The sequence below is a fragment of the Carassius carassius genome, chromosome 19 (assembly GCF_963082965.1).
Source record: "Carassius carassius chromosome 19, fCarCar2.1, whole genome shotgun sequence".
Taxonomy (NCBI): Eukaryota; Metazoa; Chordata; class Actinopteri; order Cypriniformes; family Cyprinidae; genus Carassius; species Carassius carassius.
The window spans coordinates 30,358,964-30,379,266 of NC_081773.1; the positions used below are offsets into that span (position 1 = coordinate 30,358,964).

Consider the following 20,303-nt stretch of genomic DNA (forward strand, 5'->3'; position numbering starts at 1 on the left):
ACTCAAACACAACTATTAAATAAGGTTCAAACATTCACTTAAGCTCCAGAAGGAAAAACTATGCATTCAGAGCCGGGGGTTGAAAACTTTTGAACATCATGAAGTTGTCCAAATCTTTCTTATTTTGTTGAAATATATTTTTTTTTTCCACTTAGTACTGCCCTTCGGAAGCAACAGAAGATACTTGCATGTTTCTTGGAAGTCAAAGTAAGTACAATTTACCTTGATCTTCAAATTCAAAAGTTTTCTGGTGCACCAGTGAATGCTTAATCTTTTTTAATAGTTGTGTTTGAGTCCCTCAGTTGTCCTCAGTGTGAAAAGGTAGATACTAAAATCATACAGTCACTCCTGGAAAGGGTTCAAATATGCAAATGAAGCTGGAAAACTGAAGTATGTGCAGAAGCTGGAGGATTTTTCTGAAGAACAGAGCTCAGTTTAACTGTTCAGAACAAACAAGAGACTCATGAACAACCATCACAAAACAGAAAGACAGTCGTGGATCATCCAGGGAACAGCACACAGTATTAACAACCAAGGGTTCACAAACTTTTGAATGGGGTTATTTTAATAATTTCAGCTATTTATTTTTTTGTCTTGTGGACTTTATGTAAACATCTTTTATGTAAAATATCTTAGGACAGTACTAAATAAAAAATAACATGCCTTTTGTATGATCTCTCTTATTTTGTATGATAAAATTATTCACATTTTCACAGATTCTGCAAGAGGTTCCCAAACTTTTGCATGTCACTGTATTCTGCATGAACATATTCTACATCCCTAATCCTACAAACACCTAAAACTAAACAGCAGATTAGGAGTTTATTGAGGCAAAATTCATAGTTAATGGTTTGTTAATAGTGAGAACTGGACCTTAATATAAAGCGTGTCCAACAATTTTCTATATCATTTTTATTTCTTTTGATTTTGGGTGAAATATGGCAAGTGAAAAAAGAAAAAGAAAGAAAGAAAAAACCTTGAAATTCAGCTTCATGCCTCAGCAGCCAGTGATTCACTGTGCAAAACACATTGTGGTCACACAAACCATATCTACCCAAACTGCCATCAAAACCTGTCTAATCTGTCATATTTTCCCATTTAGTGTCGTTTTGTTTATGGTTTTGAGGATGAGGGTGTCACTCAATTTGTCCATCTGTCAAACTGGACTATATTCTCTTTCCTAGTTAAGTCATTTACGTTGTTGTTCATTTATTTATATGATCAGTTGCATTTTATTATTTGCACTGATTTTCATTGATTTTCCTAATTCAGAATAGACCTGCCACCCATTCCAGCAGCTTTAGATACAGCATATATTCACGTCTCACCAGAAGGCTTGTTCTCACAGTGATGATCAGTTTGAGCCAGTTGGGGAACTTGGAGATGATCTTGGTGATGAAGGAGGCGACAGTGTCACCATAGTCCGGTTTGTGAAACTCGGCCTCGTTCAACCCGTCAATCAAGATGATGCAATCTTCCTCTGCAATCTTCCTCTCTGAAAAACAACATAAAAGTGCATGCATTACATACATTATACAAAACATTAACTAAATACATTACATACATTCTACAAAACATTAACTAAATACAATGCCATGCATTATACAAAACATTAATTAAATACATTAATGCCAAATTGCAAAGTCTTATAAAGGTAAAGAGGAGCTTTTATTGGATATGTATATATATATTGCATATATATATACTCATGTTAATTATCTGACCTAAGAGTTACCATAACAATAATAATAATAATAGAAATAAAAAAAAATTCGGTCAGCAGTTCATTAGTCTTGCTGTAGCGGTTCATGGCTTACGGTCAACAAGAAGAGTCATTTTGTGCATTAATTAAAATAAAAAATGTCACAGGTATGTTTTTCTGCAGCTTCAAATGCAGCTCGTCCAGTTCGAGTCAGAAATATCCATTAATAAATGGTAAAATACCAAGAAAGAGGTGGAGAGAGAGCAGAAGAGCTTCAGCACTAATGAGTCTCCGGTGTATGAGCGAAATCTCTGACGCTACTTTACATCTGAATCTTGAGTCCGACTCGAGATGCGCAACGGCTTGTTCTTTTCTTTGAGTTATTGTGGTTTTTATATTTATTCTGCCACTGCTAAAACATGAGGAAGTTTTCCATGCACTTAAGCAAGCAACTTCTTCAAATGAATCCATACAATATGAATCACTCTGCAACAGAATGAAAGTGAGACTTAATGACGAGCACGGATCAGTCCACTTCACAATTAAAGTCTTCAGATGTGGCATGTATTTGTCTGGCCTCAAATGAAGCATCACCCTCCGGATCCGTCAGGAGTAATAATTCATTACACATGAGATCTGAGTGACTTCCCAGAGCCGGGCAATCGCAGCAGAATAACACAGAGACGGAGAAATAGTTCTTCAGTGAGCAACTCATCAAGAGCTGCACTTCCTCTGCTCTCAGATATTATTTGATTGAGGAATATGGCATCTCTGCTTTTAAAGCTCCACCACAAATCTCTGCGCTGACTTCTTCATGGCATGATGGAGAGATTCAGCCCAAGGTTCAATAAAACACTGTGTGGCTGTTGCGTACACTCAGGAAAAAAAAAAAAAAAAACACATTATCAGTAAATGACTTATTTTGTAGGAAATTTGATATTTGAATTTTTTTTTTTTAAAACAAGATAAATTTACTTGAAGCAAGACTGCAAAATGTATTAAGACTCGTTTTCAAAGAATACATCAATAAATTATAAACCTCATAATTTTGATTTTATTCTAGATTTTAAAGTTATATTTTTCCACAATGCAAGCAATCAAATAAATAAATACTGGACATTTTATGTTTTTTTTGATAACCACAACTCTATTGTAGTATCTAATAATAATAATAATAATTAATTACATTTATATAGCACTTTTCTAGGCATTCCAAATATGTTGATATATAAATATACGAGTATATTAATAATTATAGTATGAATTAATTTTATATTTAAAAAATATATATACTGTACACACACACACACACACACACACACACACACACACACACACACACACTCTTTCTCTCTTAAAATACTAACATTAAAATATATAAATTAATTAAATAAATAAAAATGTTTATTGGGCTACAAACCAGTTCCTGTTATTTTACTACATATTATAATAGGTGTATTAGATTTAATTTTATAATGAGGCAAAAAAAATTACTGAAGAAACAAAATACTAAATTATTCAAGAAAACATATGATATAAATATATATCAACTATTTATTTTATATATAAATATATATATTTTGTCTATTAAGCCACAAATTGGTTCCCATTTTATTTATTTTTTACTATATACAGTATTAAAATGTGTATAAAATTTAAGCTTTTACCGGAGGCAAGAAAATCCCAATAGAGTAACTTTAAATAAAAATGACTTAAGAAAACATTTTTTTTTTTTTTTTTGCAACGAGGGGAGAGCAGAAGATAGTTTCCATCAGGGTTTGTCGTCTCTCCTCTCGAGGGTGTATTGATCAGCATCTTCCATTTCCATCACACAAGCACAGGGTTTGTTTATCTGGGTCTGAAACGTACACTTCTACAATAAAACATTGATCGAGCTGAGCAAAAGACTGGACCTCCACATAAAACAAACCACGATGACCTTGAGATCTCAGAGACTCGGAGAGAGCCTGAGCCTGAAGAGAAAATAAAGCTATAGGTGATCGAGAGGAAAGCAGAGGCTTTCATTCATCTTCATGATACATGAGAGGGAAGATGTCTATAATTAAGGAAGGAATTGAATTATTTCTGATTTCTGTTAATGATTCCAGTGTTTCTGAAAGAATGTAGACAAACTATTAACGAAACAAACGTCTTTCGGTTCCGGTATTCGCTTTATAAACTGAAACTGATTCTTGATCGCCAACCTTATTATTTCTGGAAGTTCAGTAGATTTAATTCATTCCACTTCTAAGAAATAAAAGTTGGCCAGTACATGAGAGCGTATGTGCTAGCAGGTTTGGGAAAATGGATTTCACTGCATTTAATGCAACAACCAAGCAAATAATCTGACCATCTGCTAAACATGGAGAACATGACATCTGACTCATCCGGTGTGATACAACACATGATGTTCCTTCTGTCCATATAACCTTCTCTGAACTGTAACGGATGCAGCAAGAGCTCAAATATTAATCACTCAATTATGGAATTAACATCAACAAGAAGCCACATTCGCAACCTACTTTAATTAGTGAAATGCACTGAATAGAACTCTCTGGATGGCATTGTTTTCTTTACTATAATGTGCAACTGATGGAGGAGAAAAAAGAGAGAGGAAACAGCCATAATATGGAAATACATGTTATTGTACTTTCTGATCATACCGCACAAAAGTGATGTTCTTCATCAGTATTTTTGTCTTGCTTTCCAGTGCAAATATGTACAGTACATATTCTTAAATCAAGACATACTGAGAAAATGACTTAAAATATTATGTCTTACTTTCTGAGTCATTGGTCAAAATGAAGTGAATTTATGATCAAAACAAGACAAATATCTGCCACTAGGCTCAGAAAAATCAACTTAATTCAAAAGAAATTTTTTTAAACCCCACTGATAGATGTTTATTCTTCAACTAACGGCATTTTGCATCTCCAAGTAAATGTATTTTGTTATAAGGATGTTTAAATTTGTACTGGAAAACTAGACAAAATACTGAGGAAGACCTTTTTTATTGCAGTGCATGCAACATTTAATGCCATAACTATGAATTTAAGACTTTGTGCTCCAATTATTCCACCTTAATTTTTGGAAGGGAAAATTTATTTTTTTAAGACCTGCAGAAACCCTGTAATAACATTAATTTCAATAATTCCTTAGTACATACACATTTTTCACAGACTGGCTGTATTGCATTGTCATTTGAGCCGAACACATGTTTGCTGATATTTTTAGATCATCAACGCTTTTCTGCATTCGTCATGGGAAAATATTTTTTTGTCCTATTTTTGGTTAATAAAATGAACACTTCTCATAACCTCATCAGAAACATGTTTGAAGCAGGGAAACAGGGCGTACCTTTGCGCAGGTTGACGAGGGGCTGCAGGATGCCCCTGCGGAAGGCAGCCATGGGGTCCTGCACACAGGAGCGCAGACTGAGCATGCTCTGCAGGTGCGGCTCTTTCAGCAGCAGCTCTCTGTATGCGCTCAGCTGATGCGCTCGGCACAGGAGAGCAGCCACGCTGTGCACAAACTCAGGAACCAGACACGTGTATGTGTTATCAGCCTGACAGTAATGATACGCCACCACCTGCACAGAGAAAACCACAGCCTTAGAAACTTCAGATGCATCTGATTTACATTTAAAATCATGCAATACATATAATTATATACAACATATATTGCCATATTAATTTATGCAATTCCTCTGAAATGGCTTTTTTTTTTTTTTTTTTTTTATCAGAGGAACAGTTATTTTAAACAAACAGCACTGTAGTAAAGTAGATTCAAAAAGTTTCATGACTAACTAACTAATACTGTAAAAACTAGTTAAAATAAACAATGCATGTTCTCCACACAAAACAAAAAATCGTTGTCATTTATATTCACAAATACAACAATACACTGTAAATACAGCTGACAATTGAGTATATGAACATACTGACAAAATATCTATTAAAAATAGTGTAATAATATAATTTAATATATAATGTTCTATAATATAATATAAAATAATATAATGCTATTTTTGGCGGCATTGTTGCTGACAGACAGCCTTGTGGCAAACAGATCAAACTCTTTTGAAAACTTTTGGTTTTTACAGCAGGGCTGTCACGACTGGCTGCTGAGCTGAAGCTCATAACAGAACAGCTTGAGATCTGGGAGCCCTTGAGGAGCTGCTCTCAATCCATGTTGATTTAACTCTGAAGCCCAATATCACGCCACTGTTTGCACTTGATCAATAATGCAGCTCACAAATGAGAGTCTTTCTGACCCATCACTGCAATCCAGTCATCCTGCAGCCATAAATGATAAAACTTCACCAGCCTAACGGATAAAACACGAGGATCTGAACTCAGATGGACAGAGATCATCAATTTCACCATCATTAATCACAACTTTACAAATATCAGAAGAATAAGGGAACATCAGAGGACTTTACAGTGATTTTACCATGGTTAAGTGGGCCTAAAAATACCTATTTTCGACCTCAGTTGGCTTCTTTCGTAAATCTTTATTCAATTCCTCTCTTGAAAAATCTGACACACCCAAAGGAGGCAATGGATCTAGGAGAATGAAAGTGAAATATTTCTCTGTGAAGTGATGTCCTAACAGCAGAGTTCACCACCATTCACAGAAGAAACGCTTACAGAGTGAGGAAACCTGGCAGAGACGGGTGAGACAGCTGAGGACATCTGAGGGACACTCTAAATTTGTCCTGATTTACTGCTGAAAGCTGTGTTTGACAGATGGGGATATTTCCCATCTGGACAGGTGAGGTTAATAGGAACGACACGGTCTGGGAAAAGAGCATCAGTCTAAAGCTCCTTCAGGTGGAGGGACCATTAACTCGCTCGCTTCGAGCCAACACTTCCAAAGTGCACATTAACTGGCTCAATCGCTTGATTGCTGTGCATTTCCCTCGACCCTTCGACACGCTGATTAGACCATCATCACGCAGGATTCAGACAGCCAAAGAAATCTTTGGTTTGAGACACTTAGCTTTAAGTAAACCAGGAGCAGAACTGGATATTACACTTTATAGATCTTTAAAATAATCAATAATTACAACTTTTGGACTCACAAAGTCTACGTCTTCAATATAATAAATATAAGTAGTTTAATATAATAATACAATTATAATCAACATGAAACACTGCATGCAACCCATTTCATTTCAAATATGGTAATGAAAAATTGAGTGAAATACGACATTAAAAAAAAGAAGAAAAATAGCATAACGGAAGGACTATATGGAACATTATGTACAACCTATTTTATTTCTGCAAATGGACATTTAAAACAACAAGATATAATATAATATAATATAATCAACATGAAACAATGCATGCAACCCATTTTACTTACAAAATGAAATTAAAGTTTTACTTAAATTCAATATTCAAAAAGAAAAAATGCATAAAGGAAGGACTATTTGGAAGGATATTATATAATAATATATAATATTATTATAGAAGCTAAGTCATAAAACATGCAACCCATTTTACTTTTAAATGAACATTTAAAACAACATAATATAATATAATATAATAAACATGAAAATGCATGCAAACCATTTTACTTCTCAAAATTGACATTTAAAACAATATAATAAAACATAACATAACATATAATATAATATAGTATAATGTCTTAGTAGGCAGTTCTTAGGCAGCATATGCTGAAAGTCAATAGTCTGGTGTGTCTAGAAGATTGAACGCCTGTGTGTATAATTGCAAACAGGTATTAAAAAGGTATTAAAAAGATAAAGTTAATAAATTCTCCATCAACACAGCATCAACTGCAAATACGTGAATTAATCAGTCAACAAACTAATGAAGAGAGCTGTACTAATCAGCTTGCGATTGTGACAGATGCATGCAGGGATTGATTGGAATACACCCAATTTCATTAGCAAAACACCACACACTCATCTGTTTAAAATGTAGCATTACGCTGAAAACTGATTAGTGATGAGCCTCTAATTAAGTGCTTTTGTCTTCTCTGTGCATGCTGTCTGGTGCACGTTTGCTGTCCCTGAGCCTCGGTGCACACGTGGCTGCAAGTCTCTTTAAATGCGACCAAGTGACCCCCCTGCTCACCTGTTGCCATGGTAACACGCGAGGGACGGCAGGTCCCCGGGGAACATGGTTGATGCATCATTTAGCTCACATTGTGTTTGACAGAGGACAGCTCGGCCGTTTAAGACGGAGACGCACAGGGGCTCGACTGAACCCCTAAAGCACTGTGCTTCAAGTCCCTGGGAGATGAAATGCAATATTAGATGAGGCTCTGTAGCACACCCTGTCTGATGTCCCTCGAGAATCTCACGTCGGCATTGAAAGAGTCTGTTTGTCAGTTATGCATACCATTACCTTGAGAAAACACAAGCTGGGATGATAAAGATCTATCAAATTCATAATACTGTTCATTGCATATCGTGAAAACTGGTAACACCAAATAACTAAAAGCTGCTTAATCAGAAAATTGGATGTTTAACCTGTTAATTCACAGCATTCATCTTATGTCATATATTTGTGAGTGAGAGTAAAATAAAATAAATTAAAATAAACTCTTGGTTGAAGTTGACTGAAAAATACATAAAAAAAAGGATTTGTACTAGAGCTGAAACAACGAATCGATTTAATCGATTAAAATCGATTTAATCGATTAAAATCGATTATTAAAATAGTTGTCAACTAATTTAGTCATCGATTCGTTGCTAAATACAACCCGAATTCCGGAAAAATTGGGACGTTTTTTACATTTTAATAAAATGAAAACTAAAAGACTTTCAAATCACATGAGCCAATATTTTATTCACAATAGAACATAGATAACATAGCAAATGTTTAAACTGAGAAAGTTTACAATTTTATGCACAAAATGAGCTCATTTCAATTTTGATTTCTGCTACAGGTCTCAAAATAGTTGGGACGGGGCATGTTTACCATGGTGTAGCATCTCCTTTTCTTTTCAAAACAGTTTGAAGACGTCTGGGCATTGAGGCTATGAGTTGCTGGAGTTTTGCTGTTGGAATTTGGTCCCATTCTTGCCTTATATAGATTTCCAGCTGCTGAAGAGTTCGTGGTCGTCTTTGACGTATTTTTCGTTTAATGATGCGCCAAATGTTCTCTATAGGTGAAAGATCTGGACTGCAGGCAGGCCAGGTTAGCACCCGGACTCTTCTATGACGAAGCCATGCTGTTGTTATAGCTGCAGTATGTGGTTTTGCATTGTCCTGCTGAAATAAACAAGGCCTTCCCTGAAATAGACGTTGTTTGGAGGGAAGCATATGTTGCTCTAAAACCTTTATATACATTTCTGCATTCACAGAGCCTTCCAAAACATGCAAGCTGCCCATACAGTATGCACTTATGCACCCCCATACCATCAGAGATGCTGGCTTTTGAACTGAACGCTGATAACATGCTGGAAGGTCTCCCTCCTCTTTAGCCCGGAGGACACGGCGTCCGTGATTTCCAACAAGAATGTCAAATTTGGACTCGTCTGACCATAAAACACTATTCCACTTTGAAATAGTCCATTTTAAATGAGCCTCGGCCCACAGGACACGACAGCGCTTCTGGACCATGTTCACATATGGCTTCCTTTTTGCATGATAGAGCTTTAGTTGGCATCTGCTGATGGCACGGCGGATTGTGTTTACCGACAGTGGTTTCTGAAAGTATTCCTGGGCCCATTTAGTAATGTCATTGACACAATCATGCCAATGAGTGATGCAGTGTCGTCTGAGAGCCTGAAGACCACGAGTATCCAATAAAGGTCTCGGGCCTTGTCCCTTACGCACAGAGATTTCTCCAGTTTCTCTGAATCTTTTGATGATGTTATGCACTGTAGATGATGAGATTTGCAAAGCCTTTGCAATTTGACGTTGAGGAACATTGTTTTTAAAGTTTTCCACAATTTTTTTACGCAGTCTTTCACAGATTGGAGAGCCTCTGCCCATCTTTACTTCTGAGAGACTCTGCTTCTCTAAGACAAAGCTTTTATAGCTAATCATGTTACAGACCTGATATCAATTAACTTAATTAATCACTAGATGTTCTCCCAGCTGAATCTTTTCAAAACTGCTTGCTTTTTTAGCCATTTGTTGCCCCCGTGCCAACTTTTTTGATACCTGTAGCAGGCATTAAATTTTAAATGAGCTAATTAAGTGGATAAAAGTGTAAAATTTCTCAGTTTAAACATTTGCTACGTTATCTATGTTCTATTGTGAATAAAATATTGGCTCATGTGATTTGAAATTCCTTTAGTTTTCATTTTATTAAAATTTAAAAAACGTCCCAACTTTTCCGGAATTCGGGTTGTAACTTATTTGCCGTAAGCGGCTCATTTCGTGCATATTTCAAATCTGCGGTGACCAAAGTGTGGCAGTAATGAGCCACCGGAGGTTTTACTCAGCCAGTACAACAGGAGAAGTAGCGAATAGCCAATAGCTGGCCTTGTTTTATGTCACGTGCTTCCCGAACAGCGTCTCTGCAGCCATAGACATCATATGATGTCTATGTCTGCAGCATTCAGCGTGATGTGGGAGTACTTTACATTGAGCCTTTAAAAAAGAAGAGTAACCTGTAAACTCTGCACTACTGCACTGTTTAAGAGGACGTTCACATATCGCGTCTTTTGCGCGCTCAAGTTCGTTATTTCCAACACCGCACCGCATCGAGTTAAAAACATTTCAACTTTTCAGAATGCCGCAACAGCACCGCGGGTCATGTGACAAGAACTAACCAATCAGCTTCATCCTTTCCCGTAACAACGTTAAAAGCTCAGTCAAGATGAAAGGAACAGCTGACCATAGTTGTATATGGATTTCCATTTTGAAATAAATTTAGTAGCAGAGCTACTGCAAGCGATTTTTGAGCTGCAAATCCATTTATCCTTTGCTGAAATTTCCGCGTCTTCAAGGAGAGAGCGCATCATGGTTGCTTAGCAAAGGCAGACGCCTCAGGGGCGCTTCTGCGTGAGCGCTTTGGAAAGAAGGAGAAAGCGGTGCGCCTAGCGTTTTCCACGCGTTTTTAGGCGCGATTTGTGAACGGCCCCTAAGACTTTCATTTGTGCAGATTCTCCAGTACAATGTTGTTTGCAAATGTTTAGTCGTAAAAGCTGATAACATTGCTTTTTAACAGTTAACATTTAAAGCTTTACAAACATGTTCTGTAATCAGTTTATCGTTTACCAGTTCATAATTCAGTCGTGCAGCCTAATTATGACTGATTAATTATTCACTGCTCTTTTTCACACAGCAGGTTTTTTGTGTGTGCCCTATTTTTTTTTCTGGACAACCTTCTGATGGATTTTACTTTAAATTGTGAGTTCCATTCAGGTTTCATGCCATTGGCACTTTATTCGAAGGATTGTTTACAATTTCACAGCATAAGCTATAAAGCTGTTTCCCAGTAAATAATAAAATACAATGCACTGCCATTTTATTCTGTTTTATCCTTATTCTTCGTGAAAATATGTTCTGAAAGATTCCTTAATAAGCTTTGTTCAGGATGTTAAACTACTTTAGGAGCTCTAAGGACTGCCATGGTGAAAACATTATTTGAAATCTCCTTGTGAAATTTGCTAGAGTATGGGTCAGTGTTTTGATTGCAGAAGAGTTCGACAAGGGATCACTAACACAATAAAACAACTCCAGGTATATTTTTGATGAGGATATGAAATGGTTAAAATCTCTTAAATCTATGCTGAATGATAAAGACCATTTATTAATAATTTACTTGGGGAAAAAATGGAAAAAACTAAAATATAAGTACATAAACCGATTAATCGTAAAAATAATCGACAGATTAATCGATTATCAAAATAATCGTTAGTTGCAGCCCTAATTTGTACATAAAATACAAACTTCACATTTTTATTATTGAAAAAATTACAAAATAAATACAATAATAAAAAATAAAAATAAACTTGGTTGAAAAATAAATTTTTAAATATAGGCTTTGTACATACAATACAAACTTCAAATTTTTATTATTGAAGAAAAATAAGATAAAATAAAATAAATAAATAATAATAAAATGATGATAATCCTTTCATTTAAAATTTAAAATAGTACTGCATCCTTCATATCTCCAAAAAGTCTTTAGTTTTATCATATTTATAAAAGCTTTCCGATTCTTTCCAGGAAAAGCCGAGCTCCTGAAAGCATGCCGTCACTGAAATGACCAGAACACACAAAGGCACTTGATACACTCCGTTGCTGCCCCGGAAAAACAAACTGTATCCACTGTTTGTGTAACGCTGGGTTCTTTGGGAAGCTGAACACGGTCAACTTTCCCTCACATCCAAAAACATAGTTATTTAGAGACATTCTCAAACAAATCCTATGCAGCGCTGCAGACAATTTCCAGATGAAGCGTGTTGATGTGCACGGTCTCGCTCTCCTCTGGTATATGTGTGTGTGCTTTTCCCAGAGAAATGCTCATACAAGGAGTTCCACCATCGTCTACGTCATTAGATCCACGATCGAAAAAAAACAGCCGAAACTTGTACCAACCCAGAAGTACGATTTTCAGCACAGAACTTCTTTTTTAAAACTTTGGCCATGTTTAGCATGAGAATCCATCTCTTTAACACTGTGAACACCATTGTAGCCCCCCTTTAAATGGTAGAATATCAGTAGATGTCATGGGTTCGAGACCAAGGGAATGCAAAAATCTATGTATAACTTGAATGTAATGCAAGTTTCTTTCCATACATGGATAAATCTGCCAAAACCAAAAACAAAACACACACAAAAAACGTATTACCAAATAAGTTGTAACCAAGCTTCTAACCAAAGCCCTTGGCAATAAACCCTGTTGCACAACGTCTGTTGTGACCACACCATAAGAAATGCTTACGATCGCCAAGAAAAGCTGGATCAATATAGAGGAGGTCCAGCACTAGTTTAGTTATTTAATGCAGAGATTGTGACTTCAGCAGTCACCGAGAAGAAAAGAGAGGGGTCTTTGGGTTCACGGCATCTCAACAGTCCTCTGCATTTCAAAAGACTGGAACACGCCGTTCCAAACAACAGCGCTGGCATCGCTCCAGTCCCTCCTCTATGAACTTCAAAAGCAGACTCAGACATATCGAAGCAACACATCCTAAGAAACACAAGACGGCATCGCCGGGATTCTCTCACTTCAAACAACGAGCGCTAATGAGCAACCTCAGACTGCAACACACTCCAGGACCTGCAGCACAGATGCAATGATTTCACATATTTATGATTCTTTTCGACCAGTGGAACAAATCAGCCTGCACCACACAATAGGTCAGGGAAGTAAATAAATCTGTCCAGTGGGAATAGAATAACCGGCTCCCAACACTTTTGTGATTATAATGATAGGAAGATAAATTACTGCACTGTAAGAAATTCAACTCTGGGAAACAAAGTGTTCTTCCTTGCCACAGAAACGTTCATTTATTAAACACGTTGAGGGATATAAACTTAATACAAACTTAAAAACATAAGTTTGGGGTTCAGTAAGACATTTTTTTTTTTTAAATAAACTGGTATTTGTATTCACCAAACATGCACTGATCAAAAGTGACAGTAAAGACATGTATAATGCTACAATGGATTTGATACAAATTATGTCTGAAGGATCGAGTGACACTGACGACTGGAGTAATGATGCTGAAAATACGGCTTTAAATCACAGGAATAAATGATATTTTAAAATACTATTTCACACAGAAAACTGTTATTTTAAACTGTAATAATATTTCACAATATTACTGTTTTTACTGTAGTTTTGATCAAATAAATACAGCCTCGATGAGCAGAAGAGGCTTCTTTCATTAAGTTATCATTAAAACATTAAAAACTATTTACAACCCCAAACTTTTGAACGGTGTTGCAGTTGGCTACAATTCAAATTCAGGAATCAGACTGGAATCAGAACTTTCAAAGGCACTTTGAATTCAGTTCTGAATGGTGCTTAAGTCTGAAAAATGCTCAAGTGTTTAACAGAGTAAATGAGACCTGTAACACAAAGACACAAAGAACCAGCTTCTGATGTAATTCTGCATCCTCCATCATAAACATGTCAGTCTGAGGGGAAACAGATCACCAGACTGAGGCGCGGGTCCTCCATTAAAATCACCACACATTCATCACAGTCCATTAGCAGCATTAGTGCATGTGCTCTTCATATAAGACACGTGAATCAGCAGTCAGCATGCGTCAAAACAAGCTGTATGTCTGTCTGAGGCAGTCTGCAAAGAAACAAAACACTACAACTAACTGAGAAATCAGTTCATTATCTATTAGTCTGGTCTTTGCAATGTGCACAGAGAAACTTTAGCCACATTGCAGTTGCATAAAACCTATTTCTATATACAAAACACATGTGAAATCATCTGAGGACACAGAATGAGTCACTGCTAATGACAAATAAAGCATTCAGCGCAAACCGTCCAAAGCATAACAGCACTTTAGATTAAATGCCTGAAAGAAGCTCAGAAGAATACAGTTTTACAATTATATAAGTGGTCAGTTTCCAATGTCTGGAGCAGACAGGAGACTGCTTGAGATGTTTTTGTAAGTACATAACTGTTACATGGTTATGATGTTAAGATCTCTATTTTGCAAAATATTTTTGCACAAAGAAATTGCTCAAAATTGTGCTCATCCTAACAATACTTGAGTATATGTTAAAGTGTGCATGCAAATTAAACCAAACGGGTAAAGTTTGCTGAGTTAGTCCCTGCTGGTAAATGCTGTAACTGCACAATTCTGCAGGCAAAACATTTCCATTTCATTTTTACATAAGCTTGCATGTTAATAAAAGGCTATATTCTACTTTTTGCTTTAAAAGAGCTATACAACTCAGAGACTTTTTGCCACAACTGTTAGGAAAAACAACAAAAGTATATATTTTTATTATATTAAAACATTACATGTAAGTAAAATATGAAACGCAGTAATAAATTACAATATTCAACAATGAATTGCTGCAGACAAATCAAATATGTAATACTACAGAGGGATACTGAATTTGATTATAACAGTTTTATACGGTTGTTTACATCATATGTAATAAAAATATTTGTTTACAATTTTAGATTCATAGCAAATCTCAGTCAAAATGTGATCGTCCAGCTCTAATATGCCAAATGCAACTATAAGACAGGAATATATTAAGAGATTTTAAATATAAACTGTAAAAAAAACTTATTTTCACAAGGTGTATAGTTAAAAACACTGCACAGATACATTGCACACAGCATAAACACTGCAAATACCTTGTTGATGTATTTAAGCACCTGGTTCTCTTTGAGAGGCTCTCACAAACATTCAGTTGACTCTGCTGTCTCAGGCAATGGAAGAACAAGCAATATTCACTGATGTTAAATTTAAGTTTTAAATGAACTATAATTCATTTTGACCTCGAGCAAATACTACAAAGACTTCAAACTGGCACACGATTAAATTAGAAAATCAGAGCAAAAGGGAAAGTTAGAAAAACCAAGGCAGTTCACACAGTTCATCTACCAATCACCAATCAGTGCTCGAACGTGTCAAATCAACATGGATTAGATTTCAGGATGTGGATCAATGTGCAAGTATTAGTCGTGAAATACAAGCTTCATAAGACCGGACAGCTTTCTCTCACCACATTTTCTAGAAAATGAGAGAAATTATGGCATGGCTGGGTTGGAGTCAAAAGAATGATTCTCCAAACTGTTTCTCTTTAAATGAACAGATGGAGGAATGATATTTAATACTTTTCATTTATATGCACCAATACAGTAATTCACAGCTATAAACAACGTTTAGAAACAGACACTTTTACTAAAACATACAAGAAATGCCAAGCAGAGTGACTGGTGACGCAAATTAATTTGACTGATTATAAAGGGACAGTGTGAAATGAAATTAATCACTTATCAACCCTAACTCCGTTCACTCTACTGAAATTAAAATTAAAACACTCTCATACTCATGAGCCACAAGACAACTAAATCCACAAGTCCACAGCACTCCAGTCCATCAGTTAACATATGGCAAAGTGAAAAGCTGCGTGTTTGTAAGAAACAAATCCATCAAGAGTCCATAATCCATAATACAGCAACCTCTCCTCCAGTGAAAAAGTTGTGTTGTCTGATTCAGGAGAGAAAGCTGCACAGATCAAGCACAGGTTACAGTGCAAAACCGTTCTGAACAAATATGCAGCTTGATTTTGATTTGAAGGACAAAAGGGGATGGAATTTTTAGCTGGAGAAGTGTTATTATTAGGGCTGTGAATCTTTGGCAAGGCAGCGATTCGATTCGATTACGATTCATAGGTTTTCGATTCGATTCAAAAACGATTTTTGCAAATTTAGAACGATTCAATTCGATTCGATTCACAATTAAATTCGATTTGATTCGACTATAACGATTCGATTCTGCATTCTTTAAGTGCCTTCACGGGATTATTTAAATGCTTCTACTAAATTCTTTAAATGCTTAGTCAGGGGGCAAATTACAGTAGCATTTATGGTTAGAGAACCATAGGTTTAAAAAAAAAAAAAAAAAAAAAAAACCTTTTGTCCATTGTTAAATGCTAGTTTAATGATGCGACATGGCATACGTAAAAATGTATGTAAGCCAAGTTTTTAAAAAAGAGCTTAAAGAGTATTATGTATAAGCTAACATTTTGCCACACCAGGGGCGTAGCCATAATTTCAGAAGTGACAGAAATGTCAAATACAATCATTTTATGTATGTAGCCTATATAATAATAATTATTATTATTATTTTTTTTTTACAAGGAATTATCTTCTTTTTTAATTACTTTTAATTAGCTGTAATAAATCAAATACACTGCTGGACAATAATCAATCATTTGTAATCGATATTTTTTTCCTAATGATAATTTTATGATTGTTTTATATACTAGGCTACATTTAATTAGCAATTATTTAAATTTTCTGCACAGAATAAGGTAGAAAATATATTTATAGTTTCTGTACTGTAATAAATGTCAATTAGCACTGCATCATTCATATATTGTTTGTGGGTTTCATCAGTTCATTCTGCTTTTATTCAGTTTAGCTGCAGATATAGCCTGGCACGTCTATGAGAGCGAGATCGCTTCTCTTTCAGTGTGAAAACGTCTTCATCTCTATTTAACTTTTCCTCTCCATCAGCGAATGATCCTGAGGGAAAACGTGCCAGATGTCTGTTTGCTAATGAAACAAACGCTACTTTCATGCATCTGATTATCAGATAAATCTCGCGCTCTTATTTAGAGGTCGTTGTTAATGCTGTGGTTAATTTTAAAAGTTTCCTTCGTATATTCGGTTCATCCGCATTGTTTAAACACATTTATCATTCAATGGATCTGTGCGTATGATTTAGACACTTACATTTCTGCTCCGTCCATGCAATAAATACAGCTGTCGACGGCTCCGGTAACTCCGTCGGTAAGATGCAGAGAGCCATTGACAAACTACAGAAAAGTAAAACTACTTCACGTTAGCATTACTGGCCTCGAGTCCTATAGATCACACGTCAGCTGCGTCAGAGACGAACGGAGCGCGAGCGCAATCCTGTGACAGTCTCAGGCAGTAAACAGTGGAGCGCGTGAAGGACAGATAAGAGGCACGATTCACGAACACTCTTCAAGGTCTCCATTAATCCGTGCGTGTAGTAATTTAATGTGTATACATTTTGAAAGCATTGAATCGCTATAGAAATCGCGATTCATTCGATTCTTAGCATTTTGAATCGATTGCTGTCCAAGATCAGTGATTCACGATTCAAAAATCATGTTTCAAGATCGATGCATATGAATCGACAGGGTTTGTAATCGATGCATCGAGAAAACGAGTGAATCGTTACACCCCTAGTTATTATGGATTATGCACTTGTATTTAAGACTGGAAGCAATGGTTTAAAGCACCTAAACGATGGATTCATAAGACTTTTGTCTTGTCAAGACGTTAACCGATAGACTGGAGCGGTGTGGATTATTGTGATGTTTTTATCAGCTGTTTGGACTCTCATTCTGACGGCACCCATTCACTGCAGAGCATCCATTGCTGAGACACTGATGCAATGCTACATTTCTCCAAATCTGATGAAGAAACAAACTCATCTACATCTTGGATGGCCTGAGAGTGAGCACATTAAATAAAAGCATCATGAAAAACCAGAGTGTGTACCTTGGCAGCCAGGCGTCTGACGGCCTCCTCGCGGCGCCGCTGCAGCTCAGGTGTGCTGGGACAGCTGCTGGATCGCAGGGTGTTGGTGGCGCTGGGCGGAGGGGTCGGCTGAGGCGGCTGACTCAGAGGCAGATCTGAACTCGGCTCCCCACCTGGACATGTGACAGATGAATATCCACATGAGCACAAACATCACCAGCTGCTGCGATCCTAACATCAATACACAAACATCTCAAACTGTCTAAGATTAGGCGCAATCATGGACAGAGAACCTTTAAAACTATTTAAAATACAGTATTTTAACATTCATGTAAAAGTGGGAATTTAAAATAATACACTGGAATTATTTTTTTGACTGTTTTGAATATACAAGGATCAAAGCCGTTCTCTCAACTGTCCATACAAGTTTTGAATTTAATTGAATGTTTCTTGCAATTAAAAACTAAATGCAAATATTTTTAACACAATTGATAACATGCCTCAAAAACAAAACAAAACAAAAAATGTGTATACTATTTATGAGTTGTTGTTTTTTTTTGTTCGGTTGAGACTGAAGCACACTACAGTCCAAGTCTGGAGTCAGTACTCTTTATTAGAATACGCCGTAAATAAATATATGATGTAACAATACATTTATATTTTTAATAAATTATGTTTTTTTGAACTTTCTATTCATCAAAGAATCATACAACCATGGTTTCTGGAAAAGTATGAAGCAGCACATCTCTTTTCAACATTAATAATAATCAGAAATGCTTCTTGATTAGCACTTGAGCATTTAAGAATGATTTCTGAAGATCATGTGACACTGAAGACTGGAGGAATGAAGCTGTAAATTCTGTATTGCATCACAGAAATAAACTACATTTTACAATATATTCAAATAGAAAACAGTTCTTTTAAATGGTCAAAATATTTCACAATTTGACAGTTTTTACTGTATTTTGTATCAAATAAATGCAGCCTTTGTGAGCAGAAGAGACTTCTTTCAAATGCATTTATAAATCTTACTGACTACAAACTTTTTGAACGAAAGTGTCTCTCATAATTTAATGGTAGTGAATGCAAAAAAAAAAAAGATTTCATGAGCATTTTACACAAGCATTTGTGTGAGAGCATTTGTGCCAATACTCTAGCATGTGTGTTGTGAAACAAGTTAAAAAACTCACTTTCACTTTTTGGAGATGCGCTTGGGCTGTTGGATGCGATCTGACGCATGCGGCCACCATGGCAACTCAGGGCCACCAGGCGGGAGATGATGGCGGTTTTGCCGAAGCCCACGTTGCCCACAATGATGGACCCGAGGCTCTCGCCTGATTCGCTGGGCCTCAGGTCATCCTCCAGCTGCTGGAACAGCCAATCACGGCCCACGAACACAGAGTCTGTGGTGATGCTGGGAACCTCAAACAGCAGCGGCTTGAGCATGATGTCAGTGGGCTTGTACGGAGCAAAGCGGGCTGAAAAACACAGAGAACATGCAGGTTTACTCGCATACAAACAAAACCTTTTTTTTTTAAGCTTTATCTGCATGTCTTTTTCTACTCCAGCACTGTCTAGACCTTAGAAGAAAGGTAATACTTAATAATAAAGCTATTTCATTGCGGCAAACGCGATAAAAGATCACATAATCATAGCTTTTTAAAACTACTGACAGTTAACCTTGCTAAATATGTGCTTTAAACACCCTCAATGTCACTTTAGACTTTAGAGTTTTTACTGTGCATGAGGCAAAATATGTGTGAAAGTACATAAAGAAGCCATAATGGTATGAGGGAATAAAGCACTGTGACATTATATTACAGACTTTCATCACTTTTAGTAGCTGTTTGTGTGAATATAAATAAACAGGGCTGTGTGTGTAGGATATCTGTGTCTCACTGATATTGTGACATTAGTGTCGTATATGCACACTTTTATTGTAGTAAATCTATGATATAAAATAAATATGTTGAGCATGAAAAGTAGCTTGTTTGAGTAACTGTTGAGTGGCATAAAAAGTCACAAACATGCAGCAGTTTTATTTAGTTAATAACTGATTTTTGGGTTAATCTCACAAAAAAAAAAAAAGTAGATAAATAAAAAAAACTAAAATGAATAAATGAAAAAATTAAAAAATGTATGAATTTTGCATTCAAAAGTTTAAGTTTTGCTTTAAATAAAACAGAGCATTTTAAATATTGTCTGTACGTTTTGCATTTTTGGAATTAAGATTATTTGCAAAGGTGACATCTAAAAAAACACTTTAATGCAATGACTGTTTTATTTAAATCAACAATTAGTCAAAACTAACCTCTAGAACAACTTGAAGCTGCTCATGTTATGATCACATTGATGTTAGTTCCTCTAATATTATATAATATAATATAAATTATGTATTTTTTGAAAAGTCCAGAAAAAAACTAAACTGAAACTACTGAAACTCATTTAG

General features: G+C 35.9%; 1 protein-coding gene across 3 annotated transcripts in view; it reads right to left on the minus strand.

Moving 5' to 3' along the window:
• Window positions 1–20,303, minus strand: part of tanc1b (tetratricopeptide repeat, ankyrin repeat and coiled-coil containing 1b) — a 201,634-nt gene that overhangs the window by 30,874 nt on the left and 150,457 nt on the right. For all 3 annotated transcript variants that reach the window (XR_009422458.1, XM_059500646.1, XM_059500645.1), the window contains exons 9-12: window positions 19,045–19,332; window positions 17,876–18,027; window positions 5,060–5,291; window positions 1,329–1,495 (exon numbers count right to left, since the gene is read on the minus strand). Coding sequence is in view for 2 of the 3 variants with exons in the window: in XM_059500646.1 (XP_059356629.1) it covers window positions 1,329–1,495; window positions 5,060–5,291; window positions 17,876–18,027; window positions 19,045–19,332 (839 nt within the window). In the remaining variant the exon portion in view is untranslated. The remainder of the gene's footprint in view (window positions 1–1,328; window positions 1,496–5,059; window positions 5,292–17,875; window positions 18,028–19,044; window positions 19,333–20,303) is intronic.